General features: G+C 38.1%; 1 protein-coding gene across 1 annotated transcript in view; it reads left to right on the top strand.

The window, feature by feature from the left end:
* Nucleotides 1-19,572, top strand: part of LOC125227200 (protein Wnt-6) — a 43,699-nt gene that overhangs the window by 15,953 nt on the left and 8,174 nt on the right. The window contains exon 2 of the mRNA XM_048131449.1: nt 5,780-6,000. Coding sequence (XP_047987406.1) covers nt 5,780-6,000 — 221 coding nt within the window. The remainder of the gene's footprint in view (nt 1-5,779; nt 6,001-19,572) is intronic.

The following is a 19,572-nucleotide window of genomic DNA, read 5'->3' as shown; positions in this document are numbered from 1 at the left end:
GTGGAATTCCTTGCCGGCCGCTATATTTACGAGCTCATATAACCCGGCAACCTTCAAATCTATGGTGAACAGGCATATTCTGGGCGAGCGAGCTCCATCGTAGGCCACGTCTTTGCCTTTAGCTGGAATGTTGCCAAGAGTAAGCCCATTTATAATATAAAAAAAAAAAAAACTTGAATAGTTTCATGTGCTCTGCCTACCCCTTCATGGGATACAGGCGTGATTGTATGTTGTTGAAAAAAAAAACTAGAAAGAATGATATTGGCGCAGGATTTTAATTCCATTGACATTCGTTTGATTATCGTTGAGAATAACACTGATTTTATTACAGCACGCCATTAGAACGGCGTGCCAATCGTATTGTTGCCACAGCAATATTTACTGTCCAACTGATGGCCAAAAGTAATTGGAATTTGTATATGACGGGCAATTGCGATCTGTCGTGTTCGCGTCCCGTTACGATTGAAAGTAAGTTTGAGTAACATTTTCATAGCCCAACAGGCTAGCCAAAAAGTGGTGATTACTTGTTTTTAGATAACGAAACGCTTTTAAGTGCGACAGGCGACAGTGATCGTTGTGCTTCGTTAACTAAGGAGTGTATTCTACAAGCTGTTGGCAGCATAAAAAAACCGGTCAAGTGCGAGTCGGACTCGCTCACCGAGGGTTCCGTACAAACTTTCAATAGTTGAATCATTAAAATGTTATTCATAGAATTCTACAGATTTGACTAAATCCCTCAATACTCAATTTCCCACATAACAAGTAATATTTTAATATACATTTTTATTGTTAGACAACGTCCAAATAAAATCAAGACTACAATAGTTTACGACTTACGACATGTCGCACGGACGCTCCTGAACCGACCTCATTATATCAGGAAAAACGCCATGTAGGAAATGAGCGTTCAACGTACAACGACATCTATCGGCAAATTGAGTAAACTAATGCGCGCGAGCCAGTATGGAAGATGATTTTTATGGCATAATTGTTTATTGCGTGAACCGATTTTAACCATTTTGCCTCTATTTGAAAGCAGGTAATTTCATTGTTATTTTGTTAAAAAATACAGGTACAACCCGCAAGGGTGTTGAAATTAAAAATGTAAATCTGAAAGGTTTTTTATAAATAAAGAAAAAAGTTTTCAAGATACGTGTACGGTTTTATTTTTCCTGTAATATTCATTATAATAGCCATGTTTGGTGAAAATTTCACATTGATGTGATTTTTTAAGTGGAGATAGTTGAAGACATATGAAGAGTGTCATAGGCTACTTTTTATCTCTTTCTAACTCTCCACTTCCCTAAAATAGGGTGTGGAAAATTGTAGAGAGCATTCTACAATTTTCTAATTTAACGCGAGGAAAGCCGCGGGCAAAAGCTATAGTACTAATATAGTACATGCATATGCGTATATGCGTGTTATGGATAAATACTTTATAACGGCTCAGCATATGCGGTGAGCGTACATTGGAGTGATGCGTGTTTTCATTCGCATGGATAAATACTTTATAAAGAAATCGTGATTAATAAATTGCTCTGATATTTAGAATAAGATGAAAATTGTATACATTGTTGACCATTTAAAAGTGCTTATTGTAAGCCTATATTTGGATAAAGAATATTTTGATTGATCGATTGATTTGAAGATTAATTTTCCACAAATGCCAATGCAACGTAATGAGCTCAGTTTATTTTCTCTTCTATGACATAAACAAAAATTTGTTATTAGTCACAACAAAGAGTTAAAAACTTCTAAATTAATTATTAGTTATCCACTTAACACATGGTTTGGATGACTAATAATTTGTCTATTCTACGACTCCACCAAACAAACGAATTTTCAATCAGTTTTGCAATCCTCATCAACCATCTCATTAGTTTAAAGAAGTCATTTATTATCATAACCCGCCTACTAATCAACCAACCAAAATATACAGCAATTCGTTAATTCAGCACTTGTTCATTATAGCTTCCTTTCCGCGCTCGGTCGCCTCCCAACCACATGGTGCTTTGAAGAATAATTAATTGACATACAACTTATCACAGTTAATTTATTCGTCTGCATAGACAGAGGTGTGTCGCCTATTTGGCAAAATTCCATCTACGACTTCCACATACCAAAATCAACCGCAACTGAGTCTCACTAAGGTTAGATTCGTGTTGGTAATTCTCTAGTGAATTTTCACGGCTTTTAGAAACGCTGTCACAAAGGTGAAACTTTGAAGCCAAAATAAATAAATGACGTATTTTCTAACAGTAATCTAAACCAGTAATTCGTTTGATAAATATTGACGGTATTTTGTTACATACGTCACGACTTGATAATGTGTCAATGTTTGGAGATATGTTCACAGCAGTTTTAGAGAATTATTTAACCGGCATCATAGACACGTATTGGTTGAGTAACACCTACTTACTCGTAGTTGACTAGTGTCACGACTTTTTAGCGTCACGGTAAAATGCATTACAGATACAGTGCGAAAAGATTTGCCTTCGAATTGTTACGGAAACGTACGAACGTGTCATGCTATTTCAGTCAGTGTCAATACAAGATGTACTGACATTGACGGAACTGGCATTACAAATACGAACCTTTGTTATTTACTGGGCCCGTAACTTTCATGCCGATGACATCAATTTGACGTCACGCTGCTGCATATAGGTGATTCAAATAGTTCTATTGTAATAATTAATCATTATTCATTAATCAATTTAATCTTTTACAAATTACTTCAAAAGTAAGCTATTCATACGTAGAATAATTAATACCTACTCGGTACGTGAAACGAAAAGGAAACAATTTGTTTTGTTTTTATAATTGATTGAAATATGGTACAAAACTATTCAATAAGATGTCTGTATAAAAAATAAACAAAATAAAAATAATTTAATTTACTTTTCAAGTATCAAGTAGGTATTAAATATTTCACGTATGAGTAGATTAGTTTCGAAGTCATGATTAAAATGATTTATGAACAATGATTAATTATTAAATAAAACTCTGAATCATCATATATGCAGTGTGACGTCAAATTTACGTCATCGGCATGAAAGTTACGGGCCCTGGTTATTTATGTAGTCTCGCTAATATCGAAAGAAATGGAAATTGCTAAGTCGGAATTTTTATAATTAAGTATATTGTTCAATAAATCAATTCTTTATTTTGTTAAACATAGGGTACAGAAAAGGTAATAAGTATTTTTTTTTATGGGATAGGAGGCAAACGAGCGGACAGGTCGCCTGATGGTAAGCGATCACCGCCACCCATGGACACCCGAAACACCAGAGGTGTTGGAGGAGCGTTGCCAGCCTTTAAGATGAGTGTACCTACGCTCTTTTCTTGGGCGCTCTTCTCTTTCTGGAGAAACGCACAGTTGAGGACTGCCAGCCATCTAAATGATGACGATGGAAATGTTACAAAAATGTCAGCGCTATTCTACGTTTTATTACCCACTATGCAGGTGTAAAAAATTGTCTCGTGCTATTACCAACTAAACGCATGCATATCTAAATGCGATATCGGATATCGGAAGGATTTCAATAGAAAAAATCCAAAATAGCGCCTGTAATGTATGGGATATCGGTCCGACAGCCGATATTGGATCGGGAACTCATCCACACACCTTACAACCTAAATGGTCGCGCACCGTACGGTTTCAGAGGAATTTCCTCCCACGAATGCTCCGGCTGTGGAATGAGCTCCCTGTCGAGGTATTCCCGATGAACTACAGTATTCAAAAAAGGAGTGTACAACTTTCTAATGGGTCGGCAACGCGCACGTGTCACCCCTTGAGTTGCGGGCGGAAAAAAAAATGTGAAAACGCACTTAGGGTAAACAGAGCTAGTTTCTTTAACTCTACTTGTACTATTTTTCGTCGGTATAGAAAGTGATCCACGTGTGTTCGTTTAATTTGATTCTAATAATGTTATACTTACATTTTCTTATGTGCAAGTTGGTCGGTTTTTAGTGACTGCTTTTGCTGTAGAATTCATCTATAATCCAACTATTGTCTTGTCAGCATATTCAAACTATAATTTATTTCTTTTATGCTGTAAAATAACAATGTTTTGTCTAAATTCTTGCAAGGACGTGCACTCCATATACCGAAAATTAATACGGAATTTGTAAACCCCTCGTTAGGGGCTTTACATACCAGGCATTCCACCAACGTTACCCGTTACAACTATATCGGTATATCGGTAAACAGTGCTTACAGAAATCGCTCTGTTAGGTAACATGGTGAACTTAACCACGGTGTAATATGAGGAAACCGAATAATTTTTACACCGTTTTTTTTTTGACATTTCGAGACAAAAATGTTCATAATGTTTTTTGTCTAGATTCTGCTTGGTTGCAGAGTACCTAATTATAAAAAATATTAAACACAAAAGCCTTAATGTGGATGGTATCATAATAGGACATGACCTAAATAAAGAGTGTTTTTTCAAAAGTTACCTGGTATTTCTGTAAGAAAATCATATCAATCGATTTTAGAATAGTCACTCCCTAAATACTACTAAAACTTTGCAAAAAGTAGGTTTTAGGAAAAAAGGGTTCCTCTTGTACCTTTTTGGTACGGAACCCTAAGAAGTAGCAATTAATTTTCCTAATTTCCTTCTTTTGGCCTCAGGATCTTGGTTGAAATGTTTCTGTTTCCACGTGTACACCGTGTATCCACCATGTTGCGGTCATAATTTACAAGAATCTCGACTTTACCGATGTTTTTACTGTTGTAGTAAACCCAAGGTCAATCACTAGTTGTTTGTATTAATTAAATCGTGGGATACGTGAATCAGAGCTAAATTCAGTACACGTGTTCTAGATGTACCGAGAAAATACTCAACAAAGTTTCAAGCCTTTTATCGGCCACTACGGATCCAGAATATATCTGTCTATCTTCTAGTACACTACTTGTTCCGGTCCGCCCTGTAGCCGAATGGCATTTCTGCGACGCAAAACGCCACCGAAACGCCCCAGAAATGTAGTCTGGCTAACGCAAGAGCGATAGAGATAGATAGCTACGAAAGAGATATTATCGTGAGCGTTTCATGAGCGTTTGTGCATTCGGCTACGCACACTGAGTGTCTCATTCAGTTGTCGACCCGCAATTTTCCGGATGTCGTCCACTCAACGAGTGTATATTAAGTTTATTACCGAGGAAAAGAGATTCTGTAGATGCCTAAAATGTTGGATAAGAAACTAAACGTTAAGAATGTTCAAAATGACTCAAACACTCAAAGAAATCATAACGGTTACGCAAAACTTCGTATAAAATCATTACTCAATAATTAACCCAATCGATCACTACGGACCCAGTTCACGGAAAATCTACTAACATATAGACCTATTGATCCACTAGTTTCATCAAATTATACTTTAGTTCGCTTTCTATAGTGTTGATATTGTGTTGAAAAGCGTAGGTTTTTAGTGTGTTTTGTGCGTGTATTTATTTGCGTTCTGACAATGAACTCTTATCGAGTAAACAGTGGATCAGTCAGCGAGTCTGGATCGTCTCAGTCCGCACGCCGCAGTGTAATCTACGGCTGAGTGATTCTGAGGACCTACCGCGAACCACGTTTGACGAGTTGCCTCCCTGTTACACATACGTAGGAATTTACAAGTGCAATAGGTTGGCAACATATCGAATGTGGTTCGCGATAAGCACCCTGATTTTACGACCGATTTATGCAATCCTGGTAATTAAACAGCTGTTACTGGGTACTGTCTTTCGTTTTGCCGTGTTCATTACCTTCTCCATAAATTCTTTTTTTTCCAGGGCATCAGGCAGCGCCGTGATCCTAGACCCGCGCATGGTGTGCAAGCGCAACCGGCGAGCGCGCGGCCGGCTCGCGCACATCTGCAGAAACGAAACGGGGCTTCTCAAGGAGATCATGCGAGGAGTGACCTTGGGGGCGACGGAGTGCGCGCACCAGTTTAGGAACAGGCGGTGGAACTGCACCACGCAGCGGCGAAGCATGCGGAAGATACTTATGAGAGGTAACCTATACACTAGTATTCTATGTTAGAACAAGACAGGGCAACTGAAGGCGATCATGCGAGGAGTGACCTTGGGAGCGACGGAGTGCGCGCACCAGTTTAGGAACAGGCGGTAGAACTGCACCATGCAGTAGCGGCGAAGCATGCGGAAGATACTTATGAGAGGTAACCTTCTAGAGTATTCTATTTTGGAACGAGACGGGGCTAATACTTACTGAAGGAGATCATGCGAGGAATTACCCTGGGGGCGACGGAGTACATGCACCAGTTTAGGAATTGGAGGTAGAACTGGCCCAAGCAGCGACGAAGCATGAGGAACATACTTATGAGAGGTAACCTTCTAGAATATGCTATGTTGGAACGAGACGGGGCTGAAGGAGATCATGCGAGGAGTTACCCTGGGAGCAACGGAGTGTGGAAATATACCATGCAGGGGCGAAGCATACAGAAGATACTTATGAGAGGTATGTAGGAAAGAGACGGAGCTACTAATGAGAGGTCACCTTCTATTATTACTAGAGCTATCTCTGTCAGAGAATGTTGGAACTTGAAGGAAACAAGCAATTAATGTGAAGGATTTTTCATATCTATATAAATGAAACAAGCCTTGAAAAGTGGTCAAGTACATCGTGACATTTGGGACGATTACAATAAGCGACAGACCTCGTTGTGTTAGCGGTTTTTTTCCCATATGCGTGATTGTCTCGGGGTTTACATGTATGGGGCGTCCGCGCCACGCCGCTTAAGTGTAATTCAAAAAACGTCTCCTCAGTATTTTGTATAGGAAGGAAACAAGGCGCGCCGCCAAGTGGTCAAGCGCGTGACATTTGCCGCCGACGCCACCTGGGGCGCGTCCTCGTTGTGGAACGCTGCCTTATAGTGACGACCGGTTTGGCTCAGTCGGTAGTGACCCTGCCTGCTGAGCTGTGGTCCTGGGTTCGAATCCCGTTAAGGGCATTTATTTGTGTGATGAGCACAGATATTTGTTCCTGAGTCATAGACGTTTTCTATGTATACATAAGTATTTGTATATCATGTATATCGTTGTCTGAGTACCCACAATACAAGCCTTCTTGAGCTTAGCGTGGGGCTCAGTTAATTTGTGTAAGAATGTCCTATAACATTTATTTATTTATATAAAGATACCACAGTTAGCTTTCAATCAAGAACAATTTAATATTATTTACAACCAGTTTTCATGTTCGTTCAACAAGTTTTTTGGTAAAATAGCGCCTACAGTTTTGGTTCAAACAACAAGCTACTTCAAATCAAGAACAATTTTTATAAAAACAACCTGACACATATTCAAACGGATAAACCGCAACAAGTCGAACTTGTTAAATTCACAATGCAAATTTCTCTCATATAATAAATAATATAGTCAATAGGTACCGATGCTTTTATAATGTAAAGATTTAGACCTACACGTTTCCGTTAATCCTTCTTATAGAACACATTAAAGTATAGGCAAGTCATAAATGTCACCCTTTACTGATTCATCTAAAGTCAAATTCCTACGCAATAAAATGACACATTGCGGACATGTCTCAATCTATGTATAAAAGCCACATTTAACACCGCAGATCGAAACTAAACTCCCCAGATAAGGCCAATAATCTTTATTAACAAATCTATAAACCATTGATAAACCACAAAACACGGGTACATTCGCAGGATTAGTGAGCAAACTCGAATTTATGAGTGATACAAAGATTTATAAGATGGATAGGGCAACTTATGTAATGTCAGCTGAACATACACACATAGGTACGTATACTTACCCCTGTATTCTCATTAGGGGTAGGCAGAGTACATGAGACTGCTCATGTGTCAGTGCCATTCTTAGTAAATTAAGGGGTTGAAAGAAAACGAAATTGTTACATTGCAGTGACAGTTTGCCACTGCCAGCCTCTCGCCTACGCCACAAATGAACACATATCCCACAGGAAATTTCTACGATACCCACGGGAGGAATGAGGGTGGTGTGATTCTTAACCCATCACCACACAGGGGTTTAACTGAACATTCTCGTTTGATGCGCCTTAGTGGAACGTTAGAATGCGATTCAATAAAATAAAATAAATATTGAGGCACACCTTACACAGATCTAACCTAGCCCCAAACTAAGCAAAGATTGTACTATGGGTGCTAGGTGGCGATACACATACTTATAGATAAATACATAATAGATTATTTGATGAGTATGCATCGCGCGCACTATTAGCCTGCTCGCTTGGCTCGCATTCGTACACAATGACTCCACTGTACTGGCACGATTTTAGTGCCCATATGTCACATCCTTACTAAGCAATATAAATGTCAATGAACACAATAATCCGGTGATTCAGGCGACATTTTATTGAATCGAAAATTCTATTTACGACCAATCAACACAAAAGCTCAAGAATCAATAGATTTAAAGGAATGAGTGCGATGAGTTCATCAGTATTTAAGATTGTAAATGCGGTCGGCGGTCGCTACCTGCTGTTTATTAATCGAGTAATGTGTTCGGGCGACGACGCCTGCGGCCGTTTTGTATCCGTTAACATTTTTATTTTATTTATTTTTTATAAAAAAAAATGGAATTGTTACATTTGAGAGAAATCCATACTAATATTATAAATGGAAAAGTGTGTGTGTCTGTTTGTTTGTACGTCTTTCACGGCAAAACGGAGCGACGAACGAACGTGATTTTTTAGGTGAAGGTAGTTGAAGGGATAGAGAGTGACATAGGCTACTTTTTGTCTCTTTCCAATCCACCACTTCCCTACAATGGGGGGTGGAAGTTTGTATGGAAAATTCCGCAATTTTCTAATTTAACGCGAGTGAAGCCGCGGGCAAAAGCTAGTTATGTATGAAAATAAATAATCTTTAATTCGACGAGCACAAAAACCGTATCTTTCGAACCCTCTTTATGTTTTAATTGTGATATACCTAGCTACCTCACTGTCTGCCTTTTGTTACCTTTACATTTAACTTCTGAACCAATTTAGATGAAGTCAAAAAAAATTAAAGCCAAGTAATGTAAAAGAAGATAATGTGAAAACGCACTTAGAGTGCCTTTGAAATCATCACTCGCAATGTGTTCGTAATATTGTAGATATCTACTAATAGGTATCTTAGCTGGTTATTAAATATTTAAATATTAATATAGCAATCGGAGATCATAATCCAACATCTTCTAATATCGATTATATATAAATTAACTTAGTCAATCTCTCTAAATTATGACTTGACAATATCGACATCTTTATCTCTCTCTATCAACACGCCATTAAGAAAACCTCCATTGAAAACCATGCTCAAGCGCAACATTAATAAAATTATTATAACTTTAATGGCCTAAGCTAAACGTATAGACTTTTTTTTATAAATAGTGAGGGGCAAATGCAAAACGTGTTAAACGCAGCGATGGATATCGGGTCTAATTCGATTAACCTAAAAGAGTTGGTTTTTATGGTGCTCGTTTATCTAAGTGAACTCGAATAGTGAAGTGACAGGACTAAAATTATCGTTTTTTTATCTCACGTGTCGAGGTTTTGTTAAACTGTGGATGCCCAGTAAGCAGTTGTGCCCGATTTTGCAGTCTTTTAGGTGGATTAAGAGTTTTGAATGATTCACGGTTAGTTACATTAGATATATTGACCGGGATATACTTACCTAGACACTGATTAAGTTTTTGATTTTTGTCAAGCTCTCAATATTTAGACGTACATTACCTATCCTTGGCAATTTAAGACTAATGAAACTAACCGTGAATCTTTCAGGTTAGTTTCATTAAACTTAAATAGCTAATAGTTTCATTACAGTAAATTAACCCATTTCTGTCCGTGATTCGTCTGGGAGGAATGAGATGAACAAAATGCAACTATAATATTTCATTTTTCGAGCTCAAAGTTGATTAACCTATTCCTCTATATTTCATTTAAATATTATGTCAGAGTGTAACTTCCGCATTTATGATATTAAAATATTAACTAGCTTACTGTATCCACTATTTCTTCTACTTTTCCACGGTAGTAATGTGGGCAATAAATTATTCTAACCAGACTGCAGTTTCAGGAGGATCGTTACGATTATGCCCAACCGCGACTATGTAACGAAGTGGTCGATTAGAAATATTAGTACTACATAGTAACAGTTTACGTCTTAAACTAGATTATGGAAATGATATCTGATATTACTGTAATTAGAGCAGATAACTTGTTGCACGAGTGTCTTAATAAAATAGTTTACACAAGTTCAAAAAAATACTGATATTTTTATTATATATTTTATTTTTATGTCTTTCGTTTATTACAAAGATGAACGAAAAGACTGACTTTTATCCCTTCAGCAGTTCAATTTTATATTTAGTAGTTGTCACGTCATTTTTAATTTGATTTACAACTTTTTGTGAAGTTCAACACGTTATTTTATTTATAAAAGTGCCCTTTAAATGGATAAAGTTTTATTATGCTATTGATTAAGCCCAACAAAAATACACTTTTTTACTAAATAGTCACAATGGCCATAATTTGACGCGACAGGAAAATTCATGTGAAGTTAGACTTCAAAACATTTTATCGATATTTTTCTTCTTGTACGAGCACATCACTAGCGGTCCGACCATTAGTCCTCCAACGTGCATTCATTTGGATTCATTAGCGTAAATTAAGTGGTATTTGTCAAAATTTCGTCGCACACAAAATATTTATAAACCCTACCACCCGAGCTTTTAGGATCGCAATAAACTTATCGGAGATCGTGCCCACACCTTTTTGGGGCATTTTTTTAAACAACATTTGTCACAATTTGGGAATTTATTTAGGTGGTTGATTTTAGAAAATGTCAGCAACTGATAAAAAAGATATGCCACTGCTACATCTTTTAGTCAACATTGTAGACAGACCTACAATTTACGATATCAAAATGGTACCTAATCAATATTATTAAAAGACGAATCCATAAATATAAGTACCAACTGCAAATGTTTCATTCGATACACGTTTTTCGGTTTAATACATCAGTCATCACACAAGCAGTTACAATTTCGTCTCTGTCATCCCTCAAATTATCTGAAGGAATTAAAAGTAAGCAAAATATTTTAAACATAAAAAATTATTACACATAAACTAATGTTCTTAATCTGTCAGCCGTTCGTGATATACACAATATTTTTCATCGAAGTAATAACCAAATCTGAAATTAAATATTGAAATAAGTACCTAATACGCTGACATTTTGAACATTCAACCGAAATCTTGTGATTTTTGACAGGTCGTGGAAGGCCCCATCTTTATCGCCCTGGGGCGGTAAAGTAGCTCATTACGTATCAGTACGCATGCATGTAATAATACAGTCTACGAGAGAGTGATTAAAAAAATGCCACTATCTTACTGTAGAACCTTGTAACATTTTCAAAGCGTCGCATATTTTTAAGGACTTCAACAAGTCAAGTATTATGGTACCTATGTCACAGATTATTAACAAGTTACTAACGTAACAGATCCTTCACTTGCCCGCAAAACGACAACAAGTTACACACTTATGTATGTGGTATTTTTATCGAAACCATCATACATACCATCACTAAAGAAAAAATCAAAAAAAGTTGATTCAATATTCAGGTGACAGCAATAAGTGACCATAGTGTTTACGACTAACATTATAAATGTCAGTACGTTTTTATGAGTACGTTAAAGTTTGACAGCCATTCTGCTAATGTAAAATACATTAATTTGATATTTTATCGCCACCCGTGATAGCTTAATTTGGTGATTTTGTTTCTCATTTAATTTGCGACGCAACTTTGTCCATTACAAGCTAATTTATAGAGTGATATTAGATAAGATATATTGGGGTGTAAATCGTTTTGCTACTTTTAGCTTTATTGGGTAGTAAGTTTTGGATCAGGGCTTTGTGTTAGTAGGATTAAACTAGTACCTATCAGTGGCGGCTGGTGAAAATTTCTGCTAGGCAACACTGAGCGATATAGAAATCTACTTTAGCATTAGGTAGTACATACTAGCTAGTAAATAGTAATCAATTTTAGGCAAGCCTGTGTGGGAATCGGCTTGTATGGATCAGCCGCTTCTGGTGCCTACCACTGTAATGTTGTGGACCTTGCCATGAACTTTGTAAATGTAAAAATTAAAACACATTGATCTTAAACGAATTCATAATAAATTCGTCATATTATAAGTTTTTACTTGTCATATTTGTTTGTTATTGACGACCGGTCTGGCGCAGTCGGTAGTGACCCTGCCTGCTACGCCGCGGTCCCGGGTTCGAATCCCGGTAAGGGCATTTATTTGTGTGATGAGCACTGATATTTGTTCCTGAGTCATGGATGTTTTCTATGTATATAAGTATTTATATATTATATATATCGTTGCCTGAGTACCCACAACACAAGCCTTCTTGAGCTTACCGTGGGCCTCAGTCAATCTGTGTAAGAATGTCCTATAATATTTATTTATTTATAATATTTATTTAAGTTACCTATATACCTATGCCAATTTCCTTATTCAAGAAAAACCGAAATCCTGAACTGGTAATAAAATATCATTTAAGAATTTAATCTGGTAAAAAAAAAGAATTGGTGTAGAATTGCGACATGTAGAGGTGAACACCCGGAAATTCGTAATAATTTAAAATAAAAGTCTTAGATAAGGAAAGATTGAAGAGTTTTTCTTGCGGGATAAGACAGAATGCCGCTGTAGTTCTTCGTTATACGGAACATACATTCTTACCGATCAAGAAAAACTCTTCTATCTTCCCCCATCTCACACTGAGAGAAATTTGCATTGTGAATTTAACAAGTTCAACTTGTTGCGGTTTATCCGTTTGAATCAGCCAAACGTATGTTTAAAACAATATGCGTCAGGTTGTTTTTATAAAATCGACTTGTTGATTCAAATATATTGCCGATTCAAATGACAAGTAGCTTGCTGTTTGAACCAAAGAGCACGTAGGCGCTATTTTAACCAAAAAACTTGTTGAACGAACATGAAAACTGGTTGTATTTTCTCTCAGTGCACTTATATCAAATCTGTTACGCGGGATTCCAAAATTTGATATAGCATGTTCGCAGTCTGTACGATTAAGTCGCTAGCGGAAAAATTACTTGTCATTTTTAAGCTTAATAGACTTCTTTAGGTATTCCATTTCATGGATTCAACTAAACAAATCGACTCAATTCAATGAACGAGCTGACCATACTGCGTGGGCTGGTAGCGTGGTACCGTCAACAAATTAGGTTAAAAGGCCATAAATTGATGCCCAGCGCTGGGTGGCAACATACAGACTTGAATTAGTCCCCGATTTTTTATCACACGGTGACAAGAAAAAATAACTGGTACAGGATGTTACTGTTTTATTGGGAGTCAATAGGCTAGTTTCCTATACTTAAAATAAAATATTTTATGCAGTGCACGAAATAAAGCACCACATAATTAGTAGAAAAATTTGGACAGTGGTTTTGTTTAAACATAATTTATATTTAATAAGTCGCAGAGAAAGATAAAAAGTAAATGAATTGACCGTGACGTCACTCCTCAGTATTTCATAGTAATTCCATATTAGCAAATCGTTTTGACGGTTGTTAAAAAGGAGCTGATTTGACTAGTAGGAAACTAGCCTATTGTGTATAAGTTAATGAAGTTTACAAGTAGCATATTTTAAGATTTAAAGTAGAAGAAGCACAACCTACTATTTATTTATGTAAATGAAAAGTAATATAGGTGCAGGTGCGTTTGTAAGTAAAATGTTTCTTGCCATGATATTTTTGAGTTTTGGTACGGTAATTAATTAATTAATAAAATATTTAACAAGTTATTAAGAAAATCTTACAACTCGTTGATTTTTACTGAAAAATCGTACCTCTTTCAAACCTTGAAAGAGAGGAAGCACCAAATGGAAGTTATAATTTTATGCTAAAACTATTTGTTAACAACAAAGAGGCATATTTATTTATAGAGTTTAAAAAAACAACAGACTGGTTTGATATTTTTTTACTTAAAATTATAACATTCAACATCATCCTGTAGCTGCAAGAAAAAATAATCATCTTTAATTGGTCCCTTTCATTAGTAAGACCCCGCATTCCTCTGCTTTGGTCGTTTTTTCGGTGTCAAATTTTTATCAATGAAAAAAGGATTTCAGTCTTATTTAAATAACGTTATCGAAAGAGATTTACCATTACAATACAGCTGAACAATTTAATCTTTAGTACCTCATTTAGACTCACATCACACGATTATTCCAAAAGGAATGCTTACGCGTACTTAAACAACTACCTACGCAGTAATTAACAGTATGATTCTCAAACCTTAATTGGAAACGTACAAAAATAAAGGCCATAAAATATCTCCAAATTATCGTGACTCCAGTTATAAAGCGCGTCTTAACATTAAATTCAATAAAACTCAATCAAAACAAAACGAGAACTGTAAAAGGTCGACAATCGGCCCAGCAGCGGTATCAAATCGTAAATACCTCGACACCTTATCTCCTAGAACCGACGCCGGGGCCAATTTCCATTTAAACAAAACAGCCTAATTAAGCTATAAACAAACCCACAAACACGAGCTCCCAAATGCTGGCTATATGATCTCGAGCCATTAGGGTCGGTCTCGGCAGCGGCAGCGGGCAGTCGCGCAGTCCGCGGCCCATAAAGATTACCACGCGATAACCGACTACCGCCCGGACCTCACATGCCGCGACCCCCGCATTAATACCCACCGATGCCTTCATATCGACAAAAACTCGGCGATAAATTTGGCGCCCCAACACGTAAATGTTCTTAATTATAGTGTAATATCCGGGCGCGTCTCTTGTATCTAATCTCCTCACTCTTATGGTCGATGTCCCATATTGGCCGTCCCGATCCGCTTAATGATAGTCATTTTTCTCGATATCGATTATTTAGCGGCGGATAAGTACACCACTTTATCGTAATTATCGTAAAGAATCAGAATGGCTGATCCCGTCCCGTGCTCGTGTGTTTGGACCCTTCAAACGCGTCTGACAAACGATTGCGAAACGCCAAATAAAGGCCGACTACATATTTATAAGTGCTCGATATAGCGAATGTCAGCTCGTTGAATCACGGTGGAATAAACAATAGCCAGTGAGTTATTTGAAAGTCAAGCATCAGGCTCGAGAGGAGTAATCGACGTCTCAAGCACAAAATTGTCGGTTTAAGTTATATCTCGCCGTCGCTAACAGTAGAAATCTTTAGTAGCCCGTGTCCTTTCACAGTTTTGGTTATCTCGCTCGAGCGGCGGACGGGCGCGATAGGTGAGCACGTTTCACTCGGAGCGAGTGCCAGTGCCAGCTACTCCGTATTCGGTTTTTTTGTTTTCCCTCGGACAGGCCGTCCGTCTGTCACGAGTGACAGGCGCGCGCGAAACCCCTGCAATTCTCACTCGTCACCGTCCACTCGTTGCCAAATTAAAGGAAATACCCCTCCGCTGAAATAGGTGCTGAGAGCGCCGCGACGTTTTTTCAGACGTGACTTTTAAGGAATTATAATACCGTGCGAGATTTTAAAACTGTTCTTTCTCTCAATTTTAATGAGAGAAAATAAGGGAAGTCGTTCATCGGCGCGGTATTTAGGTGTGCTTCGATGTCGGCTCGTCACAGCGAGAAATGCGTTTACGTATGACGGCTAACAGGCTGACGGATTGCGAAATGTCGGCTGTCCTTATTATACGGGTAGTCGAACGGTGTGCAACGTGTCGCGGCATATCTGCCTCCGGTAATGCCGGTGATGCAAGCTCTATGCCGCCGAATGCACGCGCGTTAATTAGGCGCTAACTAGAGGATCAAAAGTCGACAGCACGTACTCGCGGACGCGCAGACATCTCCTCGATCCAGTTCAACGCACATTAAGAGCTAATTATTCCCATTAAACGTGCACAATCCATTTAAATTAGCCATCAGACGTTCATTGAATAAAGCATTCGCGTTTTGTGCGCGGCTGAATGACGCTCGGCCCCTTCCGGTGGGTGGTTGCTGTCACAACACGCGGTGCGCCCGCGCACCGCACCGCACCGCATAATGAGACGTTTACTCGCATTAGCTAAAGAAATTGACAAGTGAACAATAGCGGACTGAGGGAAAAAACGACCGCGAAAACTGCAGAAAGAGCCGGACAGTGTCGTATCGTATTACCCGACGTAAAATATCTGGGGGAAAGGAATGAGAAACGAGCGTTCCATTTAAATACGGGTAGGAGCGTTCGCGTGCGTTCGGTAGCGTGAGAATGCGCTTTATTCGGCGGCGACAGCGCGTCCCAGCGCCCGCGCAGGCCGTCGATAAATCAGGAGCGGGCGCAGCGATCGCGCGACGCTCATATATCGGCTAGAGGCCACAATGGCCCCGCGGTGACACGCTGACACTGACGCAATTGCACGCATGCACTCCGCCGTCACGCCGACAGCCGCGACGTCAGCCACCCCCGCGCGCGCCCCCGACCCCCTAACGACCCTATTTATTGCGCTAAATAATTGAATTAATCACATAAGATAAAATGCCTGCGTTTGTTTAAGCATTCCGCAGCGGTCGCGGTGACAAGTCGATGTATTGTCCGCGCATTAAGCTGATAGTTATGCTGATGGGCTAAAACAAGTCATCGTTTGTTTTTTTTTTAACTTCTTCTTAATCGTGAGCAGGTGGACATCTATTGAATTCTTTTTTTTACAGTATATCAAAACCCTTTCATATAGGTATCCCAATCCTAGTTTATACCATGAAGTAATAAGTATTTACATTTCTTGAAATAGATAAAGCCGGTCGGAATCGGGTTCTATGAGCGGTCAGGCAGAGCTTTCCCTCACTGGCTGATAGGAAGTCCGATCGTTTTACGATCTTGGCGGGGTCCTCGCACGTAGGTAAGCGAATATGACATACATGTTTATGACGCCGGGTTCGCACGACACACGACACCGGCCAGGAACAATATCACATGTTTCACTCAAGCTTGTAAGAAATGGGGATGAATAAGCTACGCGGAGGAATTTGTATTGCGAGCCTCGCTGCTAAATTGCGTTTTCAAGATTGAGATTAAATCATAATAAGTATGTTGTAGGGATATGGAAAGCCGTGTTTATGCGAAATGAAATTACGTAATGAAAGGATTACACAATCATTTTATGATCGTGCCTTTTTTGGTCCGTGCGAAAATGTGAGCGAGGAATGCTGCTGTCTTCCTAGATTGAAGCTTAATAACTTGATTTCAACGTTGCAGAGTGTATACTTTATATTTTATGGCTTCTGTCAGTTATTTTAAATGAGGCTTTTATCTTACATTACCTTACCTAAGTGAAACAGGATTATTCAATCATTATATTTGGTGCTGTCGATACATCTCATTTAAGACTTAACACTGATTTTAGTGAATTATGTAATTAATAACTTAGGTTTCTTATCCGTTGGTCGGTTGTCTGAATTTCATTTTCCAATGATACTTTATATATTTATATTAACAAGTACTTTAAGAAAAACATAAAACAGATTTGAAAAAATTACTACAGTATTTGAAACTTTCGTTTTGGTCTGAAATTTGAATTTAGCAAAAGCTTAAAATAAATTACCATCTCATGTCACTAGCCTATCTAAAATATTTCGCCTCATTATATAGTTCAGATCATAAACCAACGTAATTTGTACCAATTCTCCCCTGCTAATTAAACGAATCGCACCTGTGCATTCAGGCTGACATCGCATCGCGTCGCATCCATCTCGGATCTAAAATTCCTGAACGAGAGTGCGTGAACAGTTAATTTAAAGGCGACGCGACGAGCGAATGCGACTCCGATCTGTATCGGGAGCGAGTTTCAGTTTATCAGTTTCTAGCGGGAACGTCCGGCCGATTTGCAGTGAGGTCCAAGTGTGAAGCGAGGGCGGAGGACTGTTGACAATGGGCCTTACAGTCCGACAGCAGCCGTGGCACACTAGTGTGATAAACCTTATCGCATCAGTGCGTCCTTATCGCGCTTGCCAATAGTGCGAAAAGGACGGCCTCACATGACAGGCTTTATCGCGCGAGCGTGTTTGGCTCGCAGAATACATATTATTACATAAGTTTTTTGCATAAATTTCATTTTTGGCACAAGCTTTTATCGCAGACTGTACCATTCTTTCAACAGCATCTACTGCGCTCGGAGACGTTTCTAAAAACCCCTTACTCGATGCGGATACGACGTTTCATGACAGAGTTCCTATGACCACCTTTCTGCTCCATCATTAGATCAGCTCCATGATACCATAATATTGCATTGTCACGTGATTTGCATATGTGTTCAGCTGGGAAGCGGGTCAAATTTAGCTTCTACGTTTTGACGCACACTAACATACTAACAAGGCAAGTTGAATAAAAGCTTGTAATTAATTTGAAAGTAGCGACACAAAAATGTCACCATTTCTTTAATTTACAAAATGTCTTAACCTTCTAGTAAATTTTAAAAGGATCTATCACGGTCCAAAAAGGAAAGTATTTATATGGATTTATAAGAAATAGACAGTATGCCGGTCAAAATGGGTCAGCTTTTCACTAGAAGAAGTAGCCATTTCCTAGCTCCGTCGGAAAGAGATATAGTATACACTGAAATAGGTATCAAATTCTCACGAAGACGAATATTATTTTATAAATACACCTTTGGATATTAGATAAATGCTTTTTATTAGTATTTTTTTTCGAAAAAACGAAATACTTTTTATTAACCCTGGTAGTGCTTTCAGTGACCAACTTACCTCTATGTTAGCGAACGATTTGACGAGTTCTTTATTCTCGAGAGTCTTGCGTCTCGGGAACTATCCCACCAAACCGCTACGCTCATGCTTTAAGGCAACTCGTTATAAATAAAATTAAAATTGCAAAATCCCTCGCAATTTCACATATGGGCTTGGTATAGATGATCTCGGCCGGTTATCGGGGATTTGACGTGCTTGGCCATTCTCACTTCTTTACATTACATTATATAATTTATATTGTCGACGCCATGATTAATGTAAACGCGAGAATAACTATGTTGCATAGCTAACGGATTTATCTGTGATAAGTTGGTAAATGTTTGGATGATTGGTGGATGATAAAATATGTTTGAATAAATAGTTTAGCATCTTAAGAAGATAAAGATTTTGTAACTAGAGTTTATCTTCGTAAAAGGACAGTAAATAATAGATATAGTAATTGTTAAAATCATCATATTATAATCTTCCTTACGTTATCTCGGCTTTTTGCCAAGGCCAATACGAGCATGAGATTTGCTTGGCAACTAATCCCAAAAGTTGGTGTAGGCACTAGTTTTTAAGAAAGTGTTACCATCTGACTCTTTGAATTAGGAAATATTAATATTATAAATATATTTATATTTAAATCCTATTGGGAATTTATTCAATTAAACGTATAAAATAGGTAAAAATTAGCCTACAAATAAAACTATTTTTTTTAATATAGCCTATATTGTTTCCCACTACTGGGCAAATGCCTCCTCTAAACTAAATTAAATCTAAAAAAAACCTTAATAACTCTAAAACTAAATAACTTATATTAAGTATAAAAAGAAAAACCTACTGGAGGCCTCT

The sequence above is a fragment of the Leguminivora glycinivorella genome, chromosome 6 (genome assembly GCF_023078275.1).
Source record: "Leguminivora glycinivorella isolate SPB_JAAS2020 chromosome 6, LegGlyc_1.1, whole genome shotgun sequence".
Classification (NCBI taxonomy): Eukaryota; Metazoa; Arthropoda; class Insecta; order Lepidoptera; family Tortricidae; genus Leguminivora; species Leguminivora glycinivorella.
This window is presented reverse-complemented; position numbering and strand designations above follow the sequence as displayed.